Source organism: Rattus norvegicus, chromosome 6 (assembly GCF_036323735.1).
Source record: "Rattus norvegicus strain BN/NHsdMcwi chromosome 6, GRCr8, whole genome shotgun sequence".
NCBI lineage: Eukaryota > Metazoa > Chordata > Mammalia > Rodentia > Muridae > Rattus > Rattus norvegicus.
This window is the reverse complement of record NC_086024.1, coordinates 22,166,954-22,188,126: the sequence shown is the minus strand read 5'-3', so window position 1 is coordinate 22,188,126 and position 21,173 is coordinate 22,166,954. Positions and strand designations below refer to the sequence as shown.

General features: G+C 43.9%; 1 protein-coding gene across 3 annotated transcripts in view; it reads right to left on the bottom strand.

Moving 5' to 3' along the window:
- Window positions 1-13,842: 13,842 nt before the first annotated feature.
- The window catches only part of Strn (striatin), an 86,866-nt gene continuing 79,535 nt past the window's right edge, over window positions 13,843-21,173 (bottom strand). For 2 of the 3 annotated variants that reach the window (XM_006239622.5, XM_039111825.2), the window contains 3 exons: window positions 20,853-20,960; window positions 19,773-19,859; window positions 13,843-19,684 (listed from right to left, as the gene is read on the bottom strand). In XM_006239622.5, the coding sequence (XP_006239684.1) occupies window positions 19,515-19,684; window positions 19,773-19,859; window positions 20,853-20,960 (365 nt within the window). In that variant the 3' untranslated portion in view covers window positions 13,843-19,514. The remainder of the gene's footprint in view (window positions 19,685-19,772; window positions 19,860-20,852; window positions 20,961-21,173) is intronic. The other variant, NM_019148.3, reaches the window with a different exon arrangement.

Genomic DNA, 21,173 nt, shown 5'->3' with positions numbered 1-21,173 from the left:
ACCACTGAGTGGTTACCGTCCATGTGACTTCCCGTCCACTGAGAGAGGCCTCTTCCGTCAGGGAGAGGCCTGACTAGAGTGCCCTGCCCACTACAGCACTGTTTCTGTCTCCCTCCCTGCCAGCCACCGCCAACCCACTCATTTGGGTGACAATGGCATCTAATCATCGGCTTCACTTACAAAGCTCGGCTGTGGGCCAATCAAGTGGCTTTCTCCTTGGCATGTCATTGAACACACACAACATCCCTGCTGTTGAAGAAATGCTTTTCAAAACCTCCTTTCACGCTTTTTCTAGAAGACGTGGATCTTGAGTGTCTACCTACTGTTGGGGTCCAGGAATGGCCACACAAACCACTCAGACGCCTCTCTCAGTCAAATAGGGATGGTTTATTGAATGCCACATCCCAAAACTGATGGTTTATTGAATGCCACATCCCAAAACTGATCAATCAGGGCCACAGGTCAGACCAAGGAGATGATTTGCTGTTAAGTCAAGATCCTATAGGGCTTCTAAAGCCTGAGATCTACAAACATCTGTGCCAAGACATTTCACCGATCAGGACTTAGCGAAAGAGGCTTCCTTAGGGGCACGTCTGTGTTGTGCACTCACTCATCCCATTCCCCTTCCTTGTGGTATCCAACTGTGGCAGGGGACTTGTCTAACATTTATGTCTTAACTTGCCAGCCAGGACGTCAGTTCCTAGGAACTTAAACTTACTCGACCCCCACCCAAAATGAAAGTCTAATTTCAAATCATTTCTTATATTGGGGCAGGTGTCTGTATTCTGTTCGGGTCCATCCCAGGGGCAGCTTATACAAGCAAATACCATAAAAGCTTACACAGGGTGTAGGAAGTGCTACTGGGTGGTTGGTTCAGGTCCATACTTATTGTGTCTAATTCTTCACAGCCGTTCTACTGACTTCTATAGTCATTGGTTTCCAAGAGCACAGAAAATAACAGAATATGTAATCAGCTTGGGCATGAGAAAGTTTCCTAGTAACAGCAGAAACAACCTATGAGAAAGTTTCCTTATAATATTAGTAATAGCACCAAATGCCAGGCTAGACCAAGTAACAGTCACCTAGACCTTAACATTCCGTCAAGGACTTGATATTTTACCTAGACCTTAACATTAACTACGGCTGGGAGTCTACCATGGGACAAATATTATTTTTCATAGCTCGTTATGTCTTCAGTGAGTGCCCCTTGCTTTCCAAGGAGGACATCGAGACACAGAGGGGGAGTTAACTGAGCTCACACAGGTAGGAAGGAAAACTGTCCACATTTCCTGACTGCAGGTTCAGTGCTGCCTGACTAGAGTGCCCTGCCCACTGCAGCACTGTTTCTGTCTCCCTCCCTGCCAGCCACCGCCAACCCACTCCTGCTCCTCTCCCTCCCCAGGTCTCCTCAGCTCCACACACACATCTGTGTCTCTTCAGATAGGTTCTTTTAAAGTTGCTCATAGAATAACCGCCAGTGTGTGTATGTGTGTGTGTGTGTGTGTGTGTGTGTGTGTGTGTGTGTGTGTGTGTGTGTGTGTGTACTCATGCGTGTGTGCTCTGAGTAGCTCAAAAGTCCTCAGGAAAATCACTCAGAGGGCCTCTCATCACTTTAAAGAAAACATAGCTCATTAATGAATACACGTCTTTGAATTTCAGGGGACGCTGAACATTTGCAAGAACAAGGCATATTAGAAGCAGGTAGCTCTGAGGAATTTTTTTTTTTAATTGACGTTAGCTTTTACAGGGACTTTGGCTAGTTTCCTTCAGTGTAAGACTCTTGGGGACCTTTCCCAAACCCAGCTCCCACCATAGAGCATGAGGGGAAATGGTTCTGTCTGCCTCAGAAGCCTGGAGACTCTGAACCTCTACATTGGTCACAGGAGCAGCTGGCCTCTGACTCTAGCCTTGAGGGACCAGCAGAGATGATCTGAGGAGCACAGCAGGGGAGACAGTCGGTGAAGAGGGGTCCCACAATCCCTTCTGCCTCACAAAGAACCCTCCTCAGTCTCCCTGGCTTCCATGAACCTGGGACTTCTCCCAGACCCCTTTCCAGCAGATGGCTTTGGGCTTACAGATGGAGCCTCCACCCTCTCCAACCGGATGGCCCCGTCACTCCTATGCCTGTCACCTGGCTCCTTTTGTTTCAGTGTTGTCCTAAGGGACATGGAGCTGGCATGCTTACTGTGAAAGGAAGAAGCTATCTGAGAGCCCTTGGGTGCACTGTCTCTTATCCTACCCAGCCTGCAGCAGTGTGGCAGGCCACCCAGTGACAGGGAGCTTGGCCACACAACAGCCACTGTGGTCTCTGTTGCCCTAGGAAGTGCTGGCAGCCACATGGTGTCTGGGAGGTTTCTGATGGCTGCCATTCCTATAGTGTTTCGCCCACGTCAACAGCAGGTGACCTGCCAGGGAGTGGCCATGTGCAATCAGAGTCTCTCCCTCAACCTGTGACTTGCCAACTGCACTCACTTATTAGGGGTGCCCGCTCTCTCTCTCTCTCTCTCTCTCTCTCTCTCTCTCTCTCTCTCTCTCTCACACACACACACACACACACACACACACACACACACACACACACACACACTGGTCTGGGACTGACTACAGCAAAATTTTACCTTAGGAGGTCAACGTGTTAGAGACTCTGAAGGACCAAGCAAAGATTCTGGGGACATAGCTCACTCTGAGAAGAGATGTGAAGTGGTCCACGAGGCAGCTCTCGCAGCCTGTGCTTCCCAACTCCTGTTTTCATGAACAGGCAGTGGATTGAAGAAGTGCACTGAGGGATTAAAAGAACTTTCTTAGCTTTCCCTGAGTGAGGCACTGTCCACAAACCGTCTTCATTTCCTGGAAAAATACTAGGGATGGAAAAAGTTAGTTTGCCTTTGGGTTGATTTCTTTTCCAGTGAGGTATCTAAATAAATCACCTGGAAGCAGCCCGGTCATGGGCGTTTCTGAACTAAGGAGTCTTTATAAGTGTAGCTTTCAGTCAGCTGGTTAAAGAAACTCCTCAGTGACGTTTCTCATCCAGGGCCAGCCCGTTAACAGCTCTCCTGGCCTTTGAGGGTCAAGGCCAGGAAAAAGAAACCGAGAGGTCAGCCCCCTCCTGCGTGCGACCCTCTCAACTGCTCTCACATATATTATCCCAATTAATTCCCACACCGATGCCCCCAGCAGTAATGGAAATTAGAGACTTAGAAAGGTTGTGTAACTTATCTCAGGGACATACACTTGTTAAATATTAGATTCAAAACCAAATCTACCTCAGGAATTATTCAAGTACCATGAAAATAAAACCGACCACCTTAGCAACGTTTAATTGAATGATGCGCAGTTTGAGAATCACGTGGCCCTGAAAGCCAGAACCGAGTCACAGAAACTTCTAGGCTGCGGTGTGGTCAGACACTAGGCAGAAAAGAGAGACCCAGGCACCAAGAATTCACATGTGGGCATTTCCTCAGACCAAATGGGTTAACAGTAAATACGGTAAAAGTCATTTTCCAGTATCTTGAGAAAAATGTCTAACGTTCCCCTTCCTTTAATAAATAAGCTAAAAAGTTATGAACAAAATGATAGAATGATCTGAGTGTTAATTTATACCTTCTGATTAGCAGAGTGAAATGAGCCTTACTTGGTTAGCTTCGAAGGGTAGAAAATATGAAACATATTTCGAAGTCCATTACAAAATGTTGCCAAATCACTAATTAGAAAGAACTTTCCTGGAAGGAGCCAGAAGCCCTGGGGTTCTTTCCTCACAGGAGAATGTTTGCTTCTGTTCGGTTCTGGAAGCAGACTGCTCTCAGAGCCTGGGGAAGGCCAAGGCGTTTCTCATCAGCCCCAGGTTCTTCCTGGGTGGGAGGAGGCACTGTCTCACCTCAGTCACCTTCTCCCCAGATGCTGAAGCCGCCAGACCACACCTCAGGACTCAGGACAGGGCAGAGAGCACAACAGCGCGTCTTGTCCACTTTAGTCCTTTTGGAAGCAGAAGCATCCAGTGTGTTTCTTCTCCTGCTCTATGTAGACTCTGAGACGCACCACTGCTCACATAAACAGAAAGTGCTCAATCTTGCTGCTGGGTATTTCGTGTTGAACAGACAGAGGGGTTGTTGTCCGTGCTGCAGCTGAGCTAAACACTGCTGCCATTCCAGAACATCTATCTCTCCTGGTAAATGTAGGTAGGCTTTTTAGGGGTGAACACCAGAAGCAGAATTTCTAGATCCCATGGGTGACTATGGAAGCTTTAGTCGATTATGCCAAATGGTTTGCTGTGTTTGAACCCTCTGGTTACTCCTATTAAATTGGGGAAGATATGAATCTCAGAACAGAACCAGGACCTCATGAGTGTTATTACACATACTGACACTGCCTATGTCCCCAGTCCTCAGGAAATGGCTAATGACTAATAGGGCTCATGAATATAGATATTAAAACCCAAGGGGCTGGAGAGCTGGTTCTGAGGGTAGCAGAACTTACTGCTCTTGTAGAAGATCTGAGTTCGGTTCCCGGCACCCAATGTCCCCTTACAACCATCCTTAGCTCCCGCTGCAGGGATCTGATGCCTTCTTCTGAGCACACACCAGGCATGCACTTGTATAGGTAAAACAATTCTGAGAAAACACATTGTGCTCAAGCGGGCTTTATCCCAAGGGGTGCTCTGGGGCCAGGACTTTATACGTATGTACCCCAGCTGGCCAACAACCTTTGTTTTAAGGTTTTTACCTTTAATTGTGTGTGTTTGTGTGCAGGTGCCTCAGGGGGCAGCAGGTCCCCTGCAGCTGGGGTTAAAGGCAAATGTGAGGAGTCACATGTGGGTGCTGTGAACCAAAACCAGATCTTCTGCAAGAGCAGTTCGAGCCACCACTTCAGCCCCAGGCTGTAACTTTTGCGGGGGAAGTGACCTGCAGTTACCTCAGAAGATGCTGAGAGGGCATCTGATAAGATTCAGGAGCTATTCTGAAGAAAAGTGGAGCTGTCTTCGTGAGTACTGTGGAGATGACTGAATGGCTAGCAGCATGAACATTCCAGTGCTGTGCTGAAGCCGTCTCCACTAGGTCAGTAGCAGATGGGGCCTCCCGTGATCGTTACTTAACACCAGATGGGAGTCATCAAACATAGAAAAAGAGTATTTTTATCAAGTATTAGTTCTAAATCCCCAAGGCACTCTCGGGAATAAACTACTAGAATTAATAAAATTTAATATGTATGTTTATTATAAACAATATATATTTATGTAGAAACAATTGTTTTGTTATAAAACCTTAAAAACAGAAATGGGGAGTTCATCATAATGACTAACAAAAGCATAGTAGTCATTTTTTAAAAAACTCAAATCTTATTAAAGTTATGAATAAGATAGAAAAAAAATGTTTTTCTTACCTAAAAAAAAAGGTATCCTTTGTCAAAATCTCCAAAATGCTTCCAGCCACTAATAAGGTAAAATTGGAATAAATAACAAATTTCAAATTCCTAAGAATATGCGGGAATGTACCGAAAATAGGGGTGTAAACTGTGGGGTAGATTGTGCTGTTACACACTAAAACCACTGTAAATAAACATAAAGCTGCTGTAGTTAGATCCATTCACCGCCCTCTATACAGAGAAATAAAAGGAAAAACAACAGCACACCGAGAAATGCCATTCTAGATAGAAACTTCACCACGCTGACATTTTCATTCATTGAGAAAACCTTATTTAATAAGGGGGTACTGGATCCACAACTAGAAAATAGATAAACTACTTTCATTCCTTATAAAGTTGGAGGGGCTGGGGATTTTGCTCAGTGGTAGAGCGCTTGCCTAGCAAGCACAAGGCCCTGGGTTCGGTCCTCAGCTCCGAAAAAAAGAAAAAAAAAGTTTAATTGAAGTTCACAGTTCAATGTAGGGACTGGAGAGATGGCTCAGTATGAACTATTCGGGGGGTCACCAGAATTTGGTTCCTATCACCCACACTGGGAAGCTCACGGCTGACTAATTCCAGCCGTAGGTAGATTAGACAGTTCTGACCCTAAGCAGAGGCACTGATGGATATCACCTCTCCCATAACTTGCTTGTAATTTAAAACAAAAATTTAAATGTTTAAATCATTAAAAGTAGAAGAAAAAGCTTCAACCCAATTCCCCAAAATAGAGGGTACTCTTTGGATGAGACAGGAGATGGTGGACGTAAGTACATAAGCGTGGGGCTGGCGAGATGGCTCAGTGGGTAAAGGTGCTTGCTGCCAAGCCTGATGACGCGAGTTCAATCCCCAGAACCCACAGGGTGATAGAGAATGGACTCCTACAAGTTATACCCTGGCCCCCACAGAAATGCCGAGTCGTGTGAGCATCAATAAAAGACTGAATAAATTTTATTTTTATAGGCTTTTTTCAAAATATCTACATTTCATAAAATAATATAGTCATATCCTGCAGGGCAGTGGTAGTGCATGCTTTTAATCTCAGCACTCAGGATGCAGAGGCACGTGTAGCTCTGTGAGTTCAAGGCCAGCCTGGTCTACAGAGCGAATTCCAGAACAGCCAAGGATACACAGTGGGATCCTTTTTTGAAAACATATGTATGTATATGCATATATATATTCATATCCTAGTATAAAGTTTTGAATGGCAATAGGGTATAGATATCAACAGAACTATCACAGACTGGGAGAAAAACATATAAAAACATATAAACATATAAAAAGATATTTACATAAATATGAAAGGAGAACTTAAAAGCTTAAAGAGATGTTAGAAACAAGGCCAACATTTTTTGTTCACAAATTAGATTACTGAAAAGGTAGAGATTTGAGATGTGACTCTGAAAGCCCAACAGAGCTTGAAGTGAAATCCAAATGGTTGTTTCCTAAGGGGCCGTTCGTTGTATGTGATCAAGCGGCAAGGGGATGTACTCCCCCTTGAAATGTATTCCAACCATGGGAAACGTTAGAAAATATTTAAAATTAGCTTTGATAAATCAGTTAAATAAATAGGCCATTGGGACAGGAACTTGTTTAGGAATAAAAAGGAAAATAACTGAAAAGCGTCGCTGTGGACACTTGTTATAGTGAGGATCGGAGAGGCAGAGAACTTTGCCCTGCAGCTGCTCCCGCGATGGAGGCAGAGGGATGAAGTTAAGGTTCATCCGCTGACCTTCCCAGAGATCTCTGAGTGCACCCAACAGGTCGCAAATGCCTTTAAGGAGAGCAGAACAAAGACAGCAGTATCAGAGGACGGGGAGCGCCCTGGCCAGAGCTGACACTAAGAAGACCACACAAGGGCAGCAAGCATGGGAAGCGATAACCAGCCAGGAGATGTGGACTCCGGCGAATGCTTCTGAAAGATGCCTCTTCAGTCCTCTTGGGCCCTGAGCTAAGAATCCACTGGAGTCAGCTTGGAATTCTAACGTGTAGAACTGTGAGATACTACATGTTTAAGCTATTAACTTTGTGGTAATTTGTTATGCAAATCACTAGCCATAAGAGGCAATTCAAACCATTGACAAACTCAAGAAACGATGTCTAGAGATATAGAGGTCAGTTAACTGGAAACTAACACAGAAAACTACTACTACTACTGCTACTAGTCTCTCACCTTCCCTCTGGCCTTTCCTCTTTCCTTCCCTTCCTCCCTCTCTTGCCAGTGGATATAAAGAAAGCATTTCTACACACTTGCTGATAGAAACAATCTGGCTCTTTTAGGCACAATCTGTCAACATGAATGAAAAACACTAAGTACATACATCCTTCTGTACATTGAAGCACTCCAGGGAACCTATACATAGACAGAAAGCCATCAAAATCACAAATACACACACAGGAATGTTTATTATAGCATTAATATAGCAAGGCGATTATCCACCAATATAGGGAGAGGGTTAGTAAGTGATTATAGGCCAACACCACAGAACAAGGCAGTCATTAAAAGAATGGAAAAGTGTGTGGTGTAAAAGGAGTCCCACCTGTTATTGGATAAAAAAGTGAGATGCATAGAATACTTAATTTCGTTTACTTAAAGCATACGGGCTTACCAAAAGATCTTTTCGTTTTACTTATAAAGGGATACACATACACGCTAAGAGATTTAGGGCTGGGCATAGCAGCGCACACCTTTAATCCCAACATCTGGGAAACAGAGGCAGGAGGAAGGAGCTCTGTGAATATGGGATTAGCCTGGTCTACAGTAAGTTCCAGGACAACCACTGCTACTATTGAGAACCTGTCTTTAAAGAAGCAAATTAAGCAAATAACAAAAAGAAAATTTCTAAGTGATCCATGTATGTATAGACTTTAAAGTGCCCATTATGTGCAAGAAGTTATAAGAGGCAAAGAGCAGAGGAACATACAGGCTAAGTCAATGCACGCCCTGCTGCACACACATTTGGATGAACCGTGAGAGCTCTATCAGACAAGCAGGAGTGAAGGAGCATTGCGGAAGAGGGCTACTTTTGAGTGCACATCTTTAAATAAACATCCATTTAATGGTTTCTGTTAATTATATAGTTCATTTGTGCCACATTTAGTCAGAGATCATCAGATGTGACTTTTCTCCAGCACTTACCTGTAACATTCCATGTATTTTTTTTTTAAGATTTATTACATCGTGTTCTGCCTGCATATGTGCCTGCACGTCAGAACAGAGCGCCAGAATCTCATTACAGATAGTTGTAAGCTACTCTGTGGTTGCTGGGAATTGACCTCAGGACCTCTGGAAGAACAGTCAGTGCTCTCAACCTCCGAGCCATCTCTCCAGCTCCATATTCCTTGTATTTTGCTCATCATTTGTGTCTCTGGCAGGAATGGATGGTGTGTCAGGTGAAGAGTTTGCCTGGTCACTGTCAGGCTCCCCGGATGGCACACAGCAGACACTCAACTACAGTGGAGTATGGACTGCAGGAATGTCCTTGACAGGGTTAGAGACAACTCCTCTCCCATATACATGGTTCAGCCCAAGATGGACAGGATGAGAAGGAAGGTATAGTCTTGCGTAGTCTGTTGCTACTCAGGAGCTAAGATCCAAATTCTTCCCAAGTCAGGGCACAGACCTCAATCTTAGGGTCACACCCACATACTTAAGTGATCCGAGCACTAGCACATGACTGGCAGGGTATGTGTCTATGCGCATACATGTGGAGCCCACCCAGCTGCTGTTCCTTTTTTCTTTTTTTTCTTTTTTTCGGAGCTGGGGACCGAACCCAGGGCCTTGCGCTTGCTAGGAAAGCGCCCTACCACTAAGCTAAATCCCCAACTCCCCAGCTGCTGTTCCTAAGGACCTATCTTAGAACAGTTTCTTACTGAACTAGAGCTTGTCGACTGCAAAATGGCTGCCAGCAAACACCCCTCCACCCGCCCCCCCCCACCATCAACCTGTTTCTGCCTCCCCACAACTGCACCCTAACATTTAATATGTGGGTTTGGGGATGGAATTCGGGTCTCCAGGCTTGCAAGGTAAAACACCTTACAGGATTAGCCATTTCTCAGCTACCCCACCTCCCACCATTTTGAAATTATGTGGCCAGAATAAGACTGCGCTTGAGCTGGACAGGCAGTTTTGAGTGGGTGACTGAGCTTTCTCGGGGTTTCAATGATTAATACAGATCAGGAATTTTGGAAATAGGTTCTTTACTCATCCAGCCAACGAACATCTGAATCCTTTCTGAATACTATGTCACTAAGCGAAGTACAGAGTGGGTAAAGAGGGGAAACAAATGTGGTGCATGCCCTAAGGAGCTCAGGAAGGCAGAAGCAAATCTTGTTTTAATGTATCAGCTGATAAATGAGCAGCTCGTGACACACAAGATGTGAGCTGAGGGCAGGAGACCATGACGTCGTACCATACCAAACACTTTCGTACTTACATGCACTGCTGCAGAAAGTTCCGAATGCTTTCTAAAGACGATGCATACATTTCATCACCAATTCCTTGTTAATCTTTGTGCTCTCAAAGTAAACTTTAAGACACACAAAATAAAACATGCAATGTGCTCATCAGAAGAGACAAAGTGTGTATAAACTACACAGAGTGCACAACACTGCTTGGAACCATAATCAAGTCCAAATATAAGACTAAACACCTGCAGTCAGGTGTGTACTCTTAAGTCATCTCCAGAAATAAAGAGCTCAGGGCTTTGTTTAAAATGCTCACCACTGGAGCGTGGGTGTCTCTTCAACACACACACTTCATTTCCCTGGGCTGTTTAGCCAGTACTGGGATTGCTGGAACTTGGTATTGACTTTTGTTGTATAATTAATGCACAAGGGTTGTACACCAATCCCACCAATAGTACTGAATTTCATTTACCTTTTCTTTCTCCACATTCTTGCCAGCACAATGGGATTGTATCCAATCACTAAAAAGGCATGAAATCCTGCCATCTGCAACAGCGTGTGCAGGCTGAAGGCCATGCCAGAAGGGCGGGCACGTAAAATACGGACACCGCACTATCTCACCTATGCAGAAAAAAATGTTCCCATGCAAGTACCAATGGAAGGTCTCATAGTTGTTATCAGACACTGATGGAGCAGTGAGAAATTCTGGTGTTCGAAAGAGGACTTCAGAAGTATTCACCATATAGAATTAAGTTTAAGGCGATTACTCTGAGTTTATGTAATTGCCCTGAGTTTATGTAATTGATAACTATTGGATGTATACATCAATCAAAACATCACATTGTGCTTCATGAATATGCACGAGTGAAAACTGGAAAAGATCAAGCTTGGAAGGGTTAAGAGGACATCCGGCTCTTCCACAGGACCCAGGTTTGATGCCCAGCACCCACATGGCAGCTCACGACTGCCTGTAACTCTAGTCCCGGGGATCTAATGCCCTCTTCTGTCCTCCATGGGTGCCAGGCCTGCTCAACATGCCCAGGTATCCCTACTGGCAGAACACTCATGCACAAAAATCTAAAAAGGACGACAGGAAAAGGAATGAAAGGTGACTTGACGTTTGCGTTAGATCCAAGCCGGACTCCTGAGATGCACCAGGAAACTGAGCAGGTGGTTTTACTGAAGAACATCTTCCCCTTAAATAAATTCAGATTAAATGCTGCTGCCGTTGACTCTGCGTTCTTTGTGAGCAGCAACTGGCTGAACCTAACTCTGAAGTGTTAGCCAATCAGAGTACTCCTGAGTATTACACATGGCGTAGGCTTCACATTCACTTTAATATATACCTGGTGGTCCTTTATTTATTTATTTATTTATTTATTTTGGTTCTTTTTTTCGGAGCTGGGGACCGAACCCAGGGCCTTACGCGTCCTAGGCAAGCGCTCTACCACTGAGCTAAATCCCCAACCCTACCGGTGGTCCTTTAATTACCCGAAGGTTTTAGAACACTTGGTGTGATTTTTAAAAAAATAACTAAATCGAGCCAATGTAAGACAAAATCTTTACTTTTTTGAATAGAGAGATCATCTTTTAGCCATTTAAGAAGGACTGGAAGGCACAATGCCCAGGTGACAGGCCTGGCAGTTTTTCTTTCTAGGTGTGGCATTTTCTTCCTGTTATCATCCAAGTTACTCTGCAAACAAACTGCTGTTGAAATTGCTTTAGCTCTAACTCATGTTTGTTTACACACGAGAAAACCCGCTTGGTCACACTCACACAGGGAGGAGGAAGATAACAATGGGTTAGCATCCCACACACTGCCTGCAAGGCTGCCTTTCTCTAACTCCTCACACAAGTTTGCTTCCTGGGAACTTTCTCACTTGGGGATGGTGGGGCTTTCTAACATGATCCTTATTTGATGATGCTGTTATGAAAATGTCAGACAGCCTATTTGCTTACTATTTGATCTGAGACTGGGAACCTGGAACACGGACGCTGTGGCCCACAGAGAGCGCTGAGTACTGTGTAGCAGACATCTTGCTGGGAGCTCCTTCTATCTGTGAGCTAATTAGCTTCCTGGAGAGGAGAAGGTAGAGTGAGCATCTGGACCCCTCTCTATGGAAGCTGCTGAGTGACTAAAGCCAAGTGAGGAAAAGCCAACTGCCTGTGAAACAGGAAGGAAGCAGCCTTCCCTAGGAGGACACTGCAGACTGTTCTCACCAACATCACCAGATCTTCATTCAGGTCGAACTGCAGCTACCGTGACCTTCCATTCATCTAGAATCAATGTAAGATACCAGCAGCCTTATGACTCTGTGGGCTTCTAAGTTGTCCGCTTTTAGTGGAGTTGTGTTACGGCTTTGAAGTCTTAAAGATACAGTTCAGTGACAGTGCTGGACTAGTACCCATGAAACGCTGGTTTGGGTTTAAAGCCTAGCACTGAAAACTATATAAAAAATACCACCTTTATCATCACCCCCCCCAAAAAAAAGCTGTCCCAGAAAAGTGAGGATTGAAAAATTTCAGAGCCTCGTGCAGTGTTGCTTTACCAAACTGAATGCCCTAGCACATGGGAACTGCGAAGTTGCCCCACGATTATGGCACGGCATTAAAGATGCCAGACTCCCCGGGGGAAGGTTGACATCATTATGCAGGTGAAGGCAGACAAAATGACGCCTGTCATTGGAGGAGAAGGAAGGAAGGTAGGAACAGAGGTTTTAGAAGGGAGGGAGAAGCAGGAGAGGAAGTCAGAGGGAGGAGCTGGGAGAACAAGGCAGCAGATGTTAAGATTCTTCTCTGTGCACAGATACAGGTTGTTATGACTGTTTTTAAGGGATGGGTGTGTACAGGGTTTTGTGCTATCTCGATGGGCAAATTATATCTTATCAATTGGATCAGAGGTTATTCTGTGATGTGCTCTTTCATGTGGTGACTTGAGTTCAAGAGAGGGTATGTACAGTGGTGGGACCCACCAAGAAATTGGGATGCGTATGCCTGGCATGGTGACAACCCCGCCAAGGGAACCATGAGTGAACGGCCCACGGGCTTCCTGGGTCAGAAGAGCCCGGGAGAGAAAGTGCAGAGTGTATGCAGTACTTGTGGGAAATGGTGGCTTGGGTTTTGTTTGTTTGTTTTTTGTTTGTTTTTTTCCTTTTTACCACAATACCCAGGTGTTTCTGAAAATACCTTAAGTTCAGGACAAGGCTTTTTTTTTTTTTTTTTTTTTTTTTGAGAAACCCCACTATAGGTCATACTATTACTCTGACCCTAGACTGACTCCAGGGTGTTCAGCAATTCCCCCAAAACTCTTGAGCTCATTCTCTTGACCTCCCAAGGTAGATTATTCCAAAATGATCCCAGCAAATGTCTTGGCTCATCATGTTCCTATTTAAAAAGACAGATGGGAATTTCTCCAGTGCTGAATTGATATGTACACACCAGAGATATATTTCTCATCACCATGCCAATATATAACAAAACAGACTCGATGGTGCTGGAAGAGGCCACTATTAGATTCTATTGCATTGTGAATCTGGATTGTAAGGAAGACATCTCAAGTCCTGGACAGGCAAAGCCCTTAAAAGGGATGTTGACTTGTGGGTCAGAGGACATAAATGATTCTTGGTTGTAAGCAGCCCAACCAAGGGGTAAGAACATTAAATTTACATGTGTCTACAATTAAAACAATTATCTGAACACCTGAAAACATGAGATACTAAGTAAGCACAGATGTCACGTGTCCTGGAACATAGGACTGAACTAATCTCATGAGGTATTTTAATTTCACTGGCTTTCCCAAGGTCCAAAGTGCTCAGTCATGAGCTATCCCACCCTTCGGTGTGCACCCCAGGACGCTGTTACCTTGCACGTGTATCTATGGAGCATCGAGTCTGTCTGCTCTTCCGTTTCTCTGCATCCTTCTATAAGCCCTCTAACAAAAGCGTCAGGTATTAATGTATTTTAACTGATTCACTGCAAAGTTATGGCTACATTCCAAAGTTCACACAGTCCAATTCACGACACACCTATGAGCACATTGACTATGTTTGTACACTTTATTTAAAAACAAATAATACACTTAGAGCCACCAAAACTGGATATCAGTTAGCTTATCCACACCCTGGATTTACAAAGACACTGCTTGCACCACACGAATCCGCATTTGGATTTACATTAATTGATATTGTAACTAAAGTTGAAGATACCTGAATATCAAACGATCTGGCTCAGGGCTCACCAGTTGGGGTTTGGGCTGGAGGGAACGGGTTATTTAGGAATCTGAACTGATGACACCCTGAGATCCGCTCCAGTAAACTGATACTGAGAAGACATAAGGTAAGTGGTAGGTTTTAGTATTACAAAGAAGTGGTTCTTCCTAAAACAGGCATTTGATCATATAGCCGGGGTGGGAATGGGGGACACTCCTCAATCGGGAATAAAAAAGAAAAAAAGTGTGAAGAGGGCTCTACTTGTTTTCTCACAAGGGCCAACACCAGCCAAACACTGAAGAGAAAGCAGGGGAGTGGACATGGCAGACCGAAGACCTCCTAATGCTGCGTTCCTAATCTCCGCAGCTCGCCACAGCCAGCTCGAAGCTCAGTCTGAGACCCTCAGAAAGACCTAACGCACAACGGGTAAATCACGCTACACTAACAAGGCACTCACTGGTTCACAGCCTGGTAAACACCCAGGCAGACATTAAAGTTAGTCTAAATCAACATGAACTCTCTAATTTGCACCAGAGGGATGATGAGCATGTGGTCCCAGTTAAATGACACCTAAACCTTGACTAGCCAAGATCCAGAAAAATCCAGAAAAAAAAAAATCTTCAGCACTGCTTCAGGAACATCGTTAGAATAAAGGGTGGGTCTAAAGCTCTCCTTTGGTCTGACGTAATCCTCTCAACATTAAACTCATAGCAATAAAACTGATGTAAAGGTTCTGTTAAACACTTGGTCAATGTGGGGTCCCTTCCATGGACACAGAGACCTAACTACAGGCCTGATGTGGACACTGATTCACATTGTTTACCTGCTAAACAGATATACTCATCCTCTGGCCTTCCACTGAAATGGACTTTAAGAAATAATGTATTTCACACACACATTCTCTCTCTCCCCCCATCTCACACTCTCCCCACCACCCCCCCCTCTCTCTCTCACACACACACACACACACACACACACACACACACACACACACACACACACACTTCATCTGATACTACTTTTGTGCAACCAGAATCCCAGTGTCAAACATTCTAAGTACTGAAATATAAACAAAGAAGTAGCAGGCTTAGAGAGGCATTTTCTAAGTCAGTAAGGTGAATAATTATATACCTAAGAGCGTTGAAATGCCTTTCAAGAATAAAGTAAGCCAAATAAAACTAGACTTCCCTTTCCAGGTACACTTCTTGTTGTATTGAGACAAGGGTTCGTGTAGTCCAGGCTGGCCTTGTGTAGCCCAGGCTGGCCTTGAGCTCCTTATACAGCTGAGGATGATCTTGAACTTGTGATTCTCTTGCCTTCACCTTTCAATTGGTTGGATTACATAAGAGTGTCTATGGCTGGAGTTTCAGGTAAATTCACTAACGATCTGATTCTTGGTTAAAAATATTTCACAAGGGGCTGGGGATTTAGCTCAGTGGTAGAGCGCTTGCCTAGGAAGCGCAAGGCCCTGGGTTCGGTCCCCAGCTCCGAAAAAAAGAACCAAAAAAAATATATATATATTTCACAGACATAACAACCGGGAACCAACTCCCTCCGAAAAAGTACACTGATAGTATTTTAAAGCCGTCCTTAGGAAAACAAAACAAAGGAAACAAGCGACAGACCTAAACTAGCCCGAATGTTACAAGCTGCTCTGTGGCGTGCAGCTGAGATGACACAGCCCGAGAAAAGCACCGACAGATGATTAAGCTGCATCGACTATTATCTGTAATGCAGACCGCTGTTCTACTTAGGATGGCAGCAATGACCATGAGGTAGATATGAGAGGCCGTTTCAGGTCTTCACGACTACTGTTAGGTGGAGTTGAGTTAGTTCAAGTGTTTCATCTAAGAGCGAGATTTACTAGACCAATCCTCATCATCTAACAACTTTATGCCATACTCTTGTGAACAGGGGAAACACACGAAGCACTAGAAAGTCAAGGTTTACAAAATTACAGTATCAGCGAGAAGCCCATAATTCCAGGGAACCAATAATTTGTTATCTGAGATTGATTTTTAAAAAAAGGAGCTATTTATTCTTTAGTGAATTTTCTAGGAGTTCACATTCAAAACTCTTGGAAAGCACAGAAAGTGCTCGAAGGAGTACGGCAACTATATGGAGATGACCCCTCAAGTCCTAGAAGTTGAACAGATATATTAAACGACACTGACAATCACAAATCAGGATCTTCACAGATTGGTGCGTCCGTGCGCGCATGCGCACACACACGCGCATACACACACACACACACACACACACACACACACACACACACACCATCTCTCACACACTCTCTTCCCCCTCCCACCCCCTGACACAGATTCAATCTTCACCCTCACTGTAAGGCTGCATTTGTAGGATTTTTTAAAGGCACCTCTCACTTTCTAGCTATTGCCTTCTCGATGACACATTTTGTCAAAAAGCTTGAATGTTCAGTTATATGGAAATAGTTCAGTTCTGAGAATGGAATTTTTTCAATTCACATTTGAATAGCCAGGTTTTCTTACATTCAGATTTTAATAAACTAGAATGACAGTCTTTAAAACAAGCATGCTAGCCTATAATGAATATAGTATATACAGTATTTAAACACTTGGAACTATATATTACACTGTAAAAGCAAACAGCACAACAGTCGCCAGACTCATCAACTTGTGAGCATACTACCTCCGAAAGTGAAGACGCAAACAGTACAATGCACCCATGGTTTAGATAGATATATATAGTCTATATATTATATATATCCCTATAATATATATAATATATATTTATAAAATATACATACATTTTAGACATCTTTCAAATAAAGAATCATTATCTCCAAAAGAAATTTATAGCAAGAATACTGAAGGAATGAAGTCAGATAAACAAATAATTTCTCACCAAGTTCATTATCAGTGGTACAGTTCAATCCCCCTCTCAGTTACAACTAAATGGTTACAAAAGCTAAATATTTTGCATAACTAATTATCTGTTTAATGGCAAAAATTGATAACTTTGTTCAATACAAAAATACTGAAGGTCATCCATCACCTACGTGTCTATGGTTTGAGTAGCGAATGAGCTCTGAGTCACAGCTGCACCTGGAGAAGCACTGGAAGCCCCGAGTCACATCCACAGCACAAGAGAGCGAGGCAGGGCCCTAGCCTACCTGCTGACTTCCAAGTCTCCATTCCAGAGCAGCTCGCCCGAGACGTTACAATCTGGTAAGTATTCATCAAAGTATTTCAAGGATTTTGAATCTTGAAATTGCTCGTCTTGTGACTTTTCAATAGGATGGGGAAAGTCAAACACGTGTCCATGCTACCATCCAGTTGGAAGACCGCTTTGGCTCATTTCTAGGATGACAGCGAACAGGGCGGGTTTGGAGGACTCTCTCTATGTGCAGTCTTCAGTGGCACAAAGCACACTTCCTAAAGCCTTACAGCAGTTCTGCCAGTTCATCACACTTTGCCTATCTTAGGACAATTTCCCACCCAGTAACAGGAGAACTTCAATCTCACGAGGCAGAGCGAACAGGGCAGATTCTCCTGGGTTCTGGAGCGCTGGGGACGAGAGTAAGACACACCGAAGACTGGAAAGTAACTGAAGCAGTTTCTGTGGTCAGCCATCATAACTATGCCAATTCTGACTGGAATCTTCTAATATTCTACACATGTTAACAAATCCTTCTGTTCATTTCACAAAGAATGGAAGAATTTACCCGTCACAACGTAAAACTCTATCTGCATGAGGATTTGCCTGGTAGTTAGGTGTAACTCAATTCACCTGCATATACCAATCCATCTCTTAAGTCTGCTTGTTAACCAAAGCACAAGGATAAACAGCAGTTGTGTTAACTACTACAGCTGTCTATACAATAATCAGGGAACTTCAACAGGAGTCTTACAATGTAGTAGTAAAAGTCTGCCTGCACTGGGGAATTCTAAAGACAGATGAGCAGAAAACTTTAAGAAGTCAATTATTAACCATATCACCATGAGAATCCACTTCAAAGAACAGATCACCAGAAAAGCCATGGCTATGGCAATGGAATTATTTTAATGGCTCATAATATTTATGGGTATAGTATTTTTAAGACAGAGAGCCCATGGTGTACACATTTTGATAAAAAGGATGGAGATTAATTTGAATGTATTATTTATAGTGGTCTCTGTCATTTAGGACAGAGGTAGAGAGGGTGTGAAGGGTATGAGGCTGCCTTTGGTTGAGTCAGCAGGATTCTGAGACTTCCACAAGCTGACCATTTTAGGACATGGTTTTCTCTGGATACAGTATTGATCAACTGTTCATTAAAATGTGTGTTCCAATTAAACAATGCAGAGAGGGGAGGAGAAAGAACCTTGAAGACATCACAGGTACTAACATCTCCATCTAGATCTCCACAGAGTTCTTTTTCGAGACACTACTGAGGACATGCTGGGGTGCACTGCTTTACCAAGTGCAGTTGCAAAAGCAGCTGCCTGAGGTGACCACGTGCTTTGGACTACATGACACAGTCATTATAAACTGTCTATGGTAAGCATCAGACAACATGAAGGTGAGGGGCAGGTTAGAAACAGTGAAGATCGGTTGAACCAGTTGTATGGGTGCTGGGAAACGGATGCTAATAAAGTTTTCTCCTTTGGCAGAGAGTCACTAGGAAGTAAATTTATCAATTGAAATGATCACTCTAGTACATTAATGAGGTGAAGTTTTAGACAAATTGTAGAAATATGCCCTGTTTGCCCTTAAAAATAAACAGGATCTCAAACCTGGATGAGTTAAACACCTTTAGTAAAAGCAGACTCCATTCACCATTCCTGACTGCGAGTGCCTCACAGCTAAACTTTAGAATGTTCCATATCTACTTTCAAAATTGTAATACAATATAGAAATTTGCTTGCAAATTAAGTATTTGTTTAGCATTTCTGAATATCATATAATTAACATATTATTGCATCTCTTCCTCCTAACAGGTGGAAGGAACACTCTTCCCTGTGCTTCATGAGAACGGCTGAGAGGACAGCAGCGGGAGGACCTCATGTGAACACTGACACACACTGTCTCCTTCTACACAGTGGGGTTAGTAGAGCACACACAGCCGCAGAGCTGACTACCTAGTGTGGTAGCAGATGTCTCGGGGTGGAAGGATAGTTAAGTTTCCATTCTACTCATTCCCGGCATTCACCTCTAATTATCCATTACAGCATGCCCTGCTTACTCAAAAGGGAGAACGAACGCTCGGGCCCGCCTAGCGAGTGAGAACAACCTCAGAAATAAAAGTGCCTCTTTGGGGGGATCTGAAAGTTTCGGGCTCACAGGTTCAGCTGAGCTTGCAGCAACCTGAACAAACCTTAATTTTAGAAAACTGTATAGGAACTGCAAAACTGTACTTTAACAGAGGTCTCTGTGCTCCCTCAGCCAAACAAAAGGGCAGGGCGAGCTGGCTCCCGCCCTGGTCTTCCGTTTCCTGTGTGCGGTTGACTTGTAAGAGCTGCAGGGTGAAGCTGAAGTACCCCATCATACAAAGACCTTAGCCAGGGCGTCGGCTCCAGCGCTGGCTATATAGCATTTAGAAGGGTGGAATGCTACATCATGGATCGACTCTTCAAACTTTTTCCGATGAGCTGTGAACTCCTGGATACACGTCTTACTTTCTAAATTCCACAAGCGTATTGAACAGTCATGACCTAATGCAAAAGAAAGGAGGGTGGAAGGAACAGTCACCTCAGCATGAAAACGGTAAGGACAGATATAACCCCCAGCCGGTGCACTTACTGCCAGACATCAGGTACAGGCCGTTGGGATCAACCGCCAAACTTGTAACGGCTTCCAGGTGGGCCACCATCGAGTGGATCAGTTTGCCTTTGGAAAGAGAAATCGTCACTCTTTACTGGTGACTTTCTTTAGTAAATCACAGGCCGATTTCCACACTACCCTGGTGTCCCCAGTCTTCCCTGTCTGTGCACTTCTTGGATCAACCTCCTGTACAGTTCAAACAGCAGACATCTCCCTGTCTTGCCTTTGGTCATGTTAATAACACGAAATAAAAACAGGTTAAATTTCAGATGAGACTCTGTCTCTTAAGCCACAACAAATTCAGCCCGTTTTACACGTTCACTAATCACGAGTTAGACATTTCTAATCTTCTTGTGCACCCTTTAGTTACAAACTACATGAGTATGTTAGGACAGAAAGTTCAAACTTGAAGGGACAAAAAAAGAGAAAGACAGAAATAACACAAAAAAGAATGTGAAAATTAAATTTCTAGCAACTCATGCAACGAGCAAAGAGACGTGGCTGCACACACAGGCTCTTCCCACGTGAGCTCTTTGTGCACTTCCGTAGATGCTGAAATGCAGTCCACTGAAATCTGGGAAAGCCCCGTGCCCCAGCTCAATCAGAATTCAAATTCTAGTGTAAGACAGAAAAGATCAGCCCATGGAAAAACACACAGAACAAATGACTGGAGGGTTTTCATATACAACGCTCAATCAAGCTATTTAATACTGAACAAAAGAACACAGCTGTGGATGAGAGAATAATTTAAAGTAAATGCAATCACCAGCCTCTGCCTCCACGTCTGTTAACACTCACTCCCCGTGGACTGTTACAGACCATTTCTGATGGCGCTTAGGTTTGTGGCTTTAGAATATGCTCTCTGCTTACCATTAAACAAACTGAAAAACACTTCATACTGTATGACATAGTCTGAGGAGACAGGAATGGGATGAAGGAAACGGCCTGAGGAGTGTTCAGTGACCACTCGGTGACGGTTAGCGCACTCAGGGGGTGCTTAGTTCCTGGTCGCTCTTGTGGGTGTTGTTTCAGCACGGCTCGCCCTCAGTGAGGTCTCACCTGTGTTGTTATCGTAGAACTTGATGTGCCTGTCCTCGTGAGCAGTGATGCTGATCGGGAGGGTGGGGTGACTGATGACTCTGTTTATTTGGCAGGAAGAACTGGCCGCTAAAAAGAAGAAAATGAAAATCAATACAAATTAGTCAAAGCAATTTTTTTCATACAAAGGCAGAAAAAACAATAAACAATTCAACTTTAGTCTGGCTGTGGGCAATTACCCTCCAAATGTGTGTGCAGCTTGAGTGTTGTAATATGAGTCACCTGACTAAGTCACACTCCACGGCACAGGTAACGAAGTCAGGAGCTCCTTCCCACCCTGCT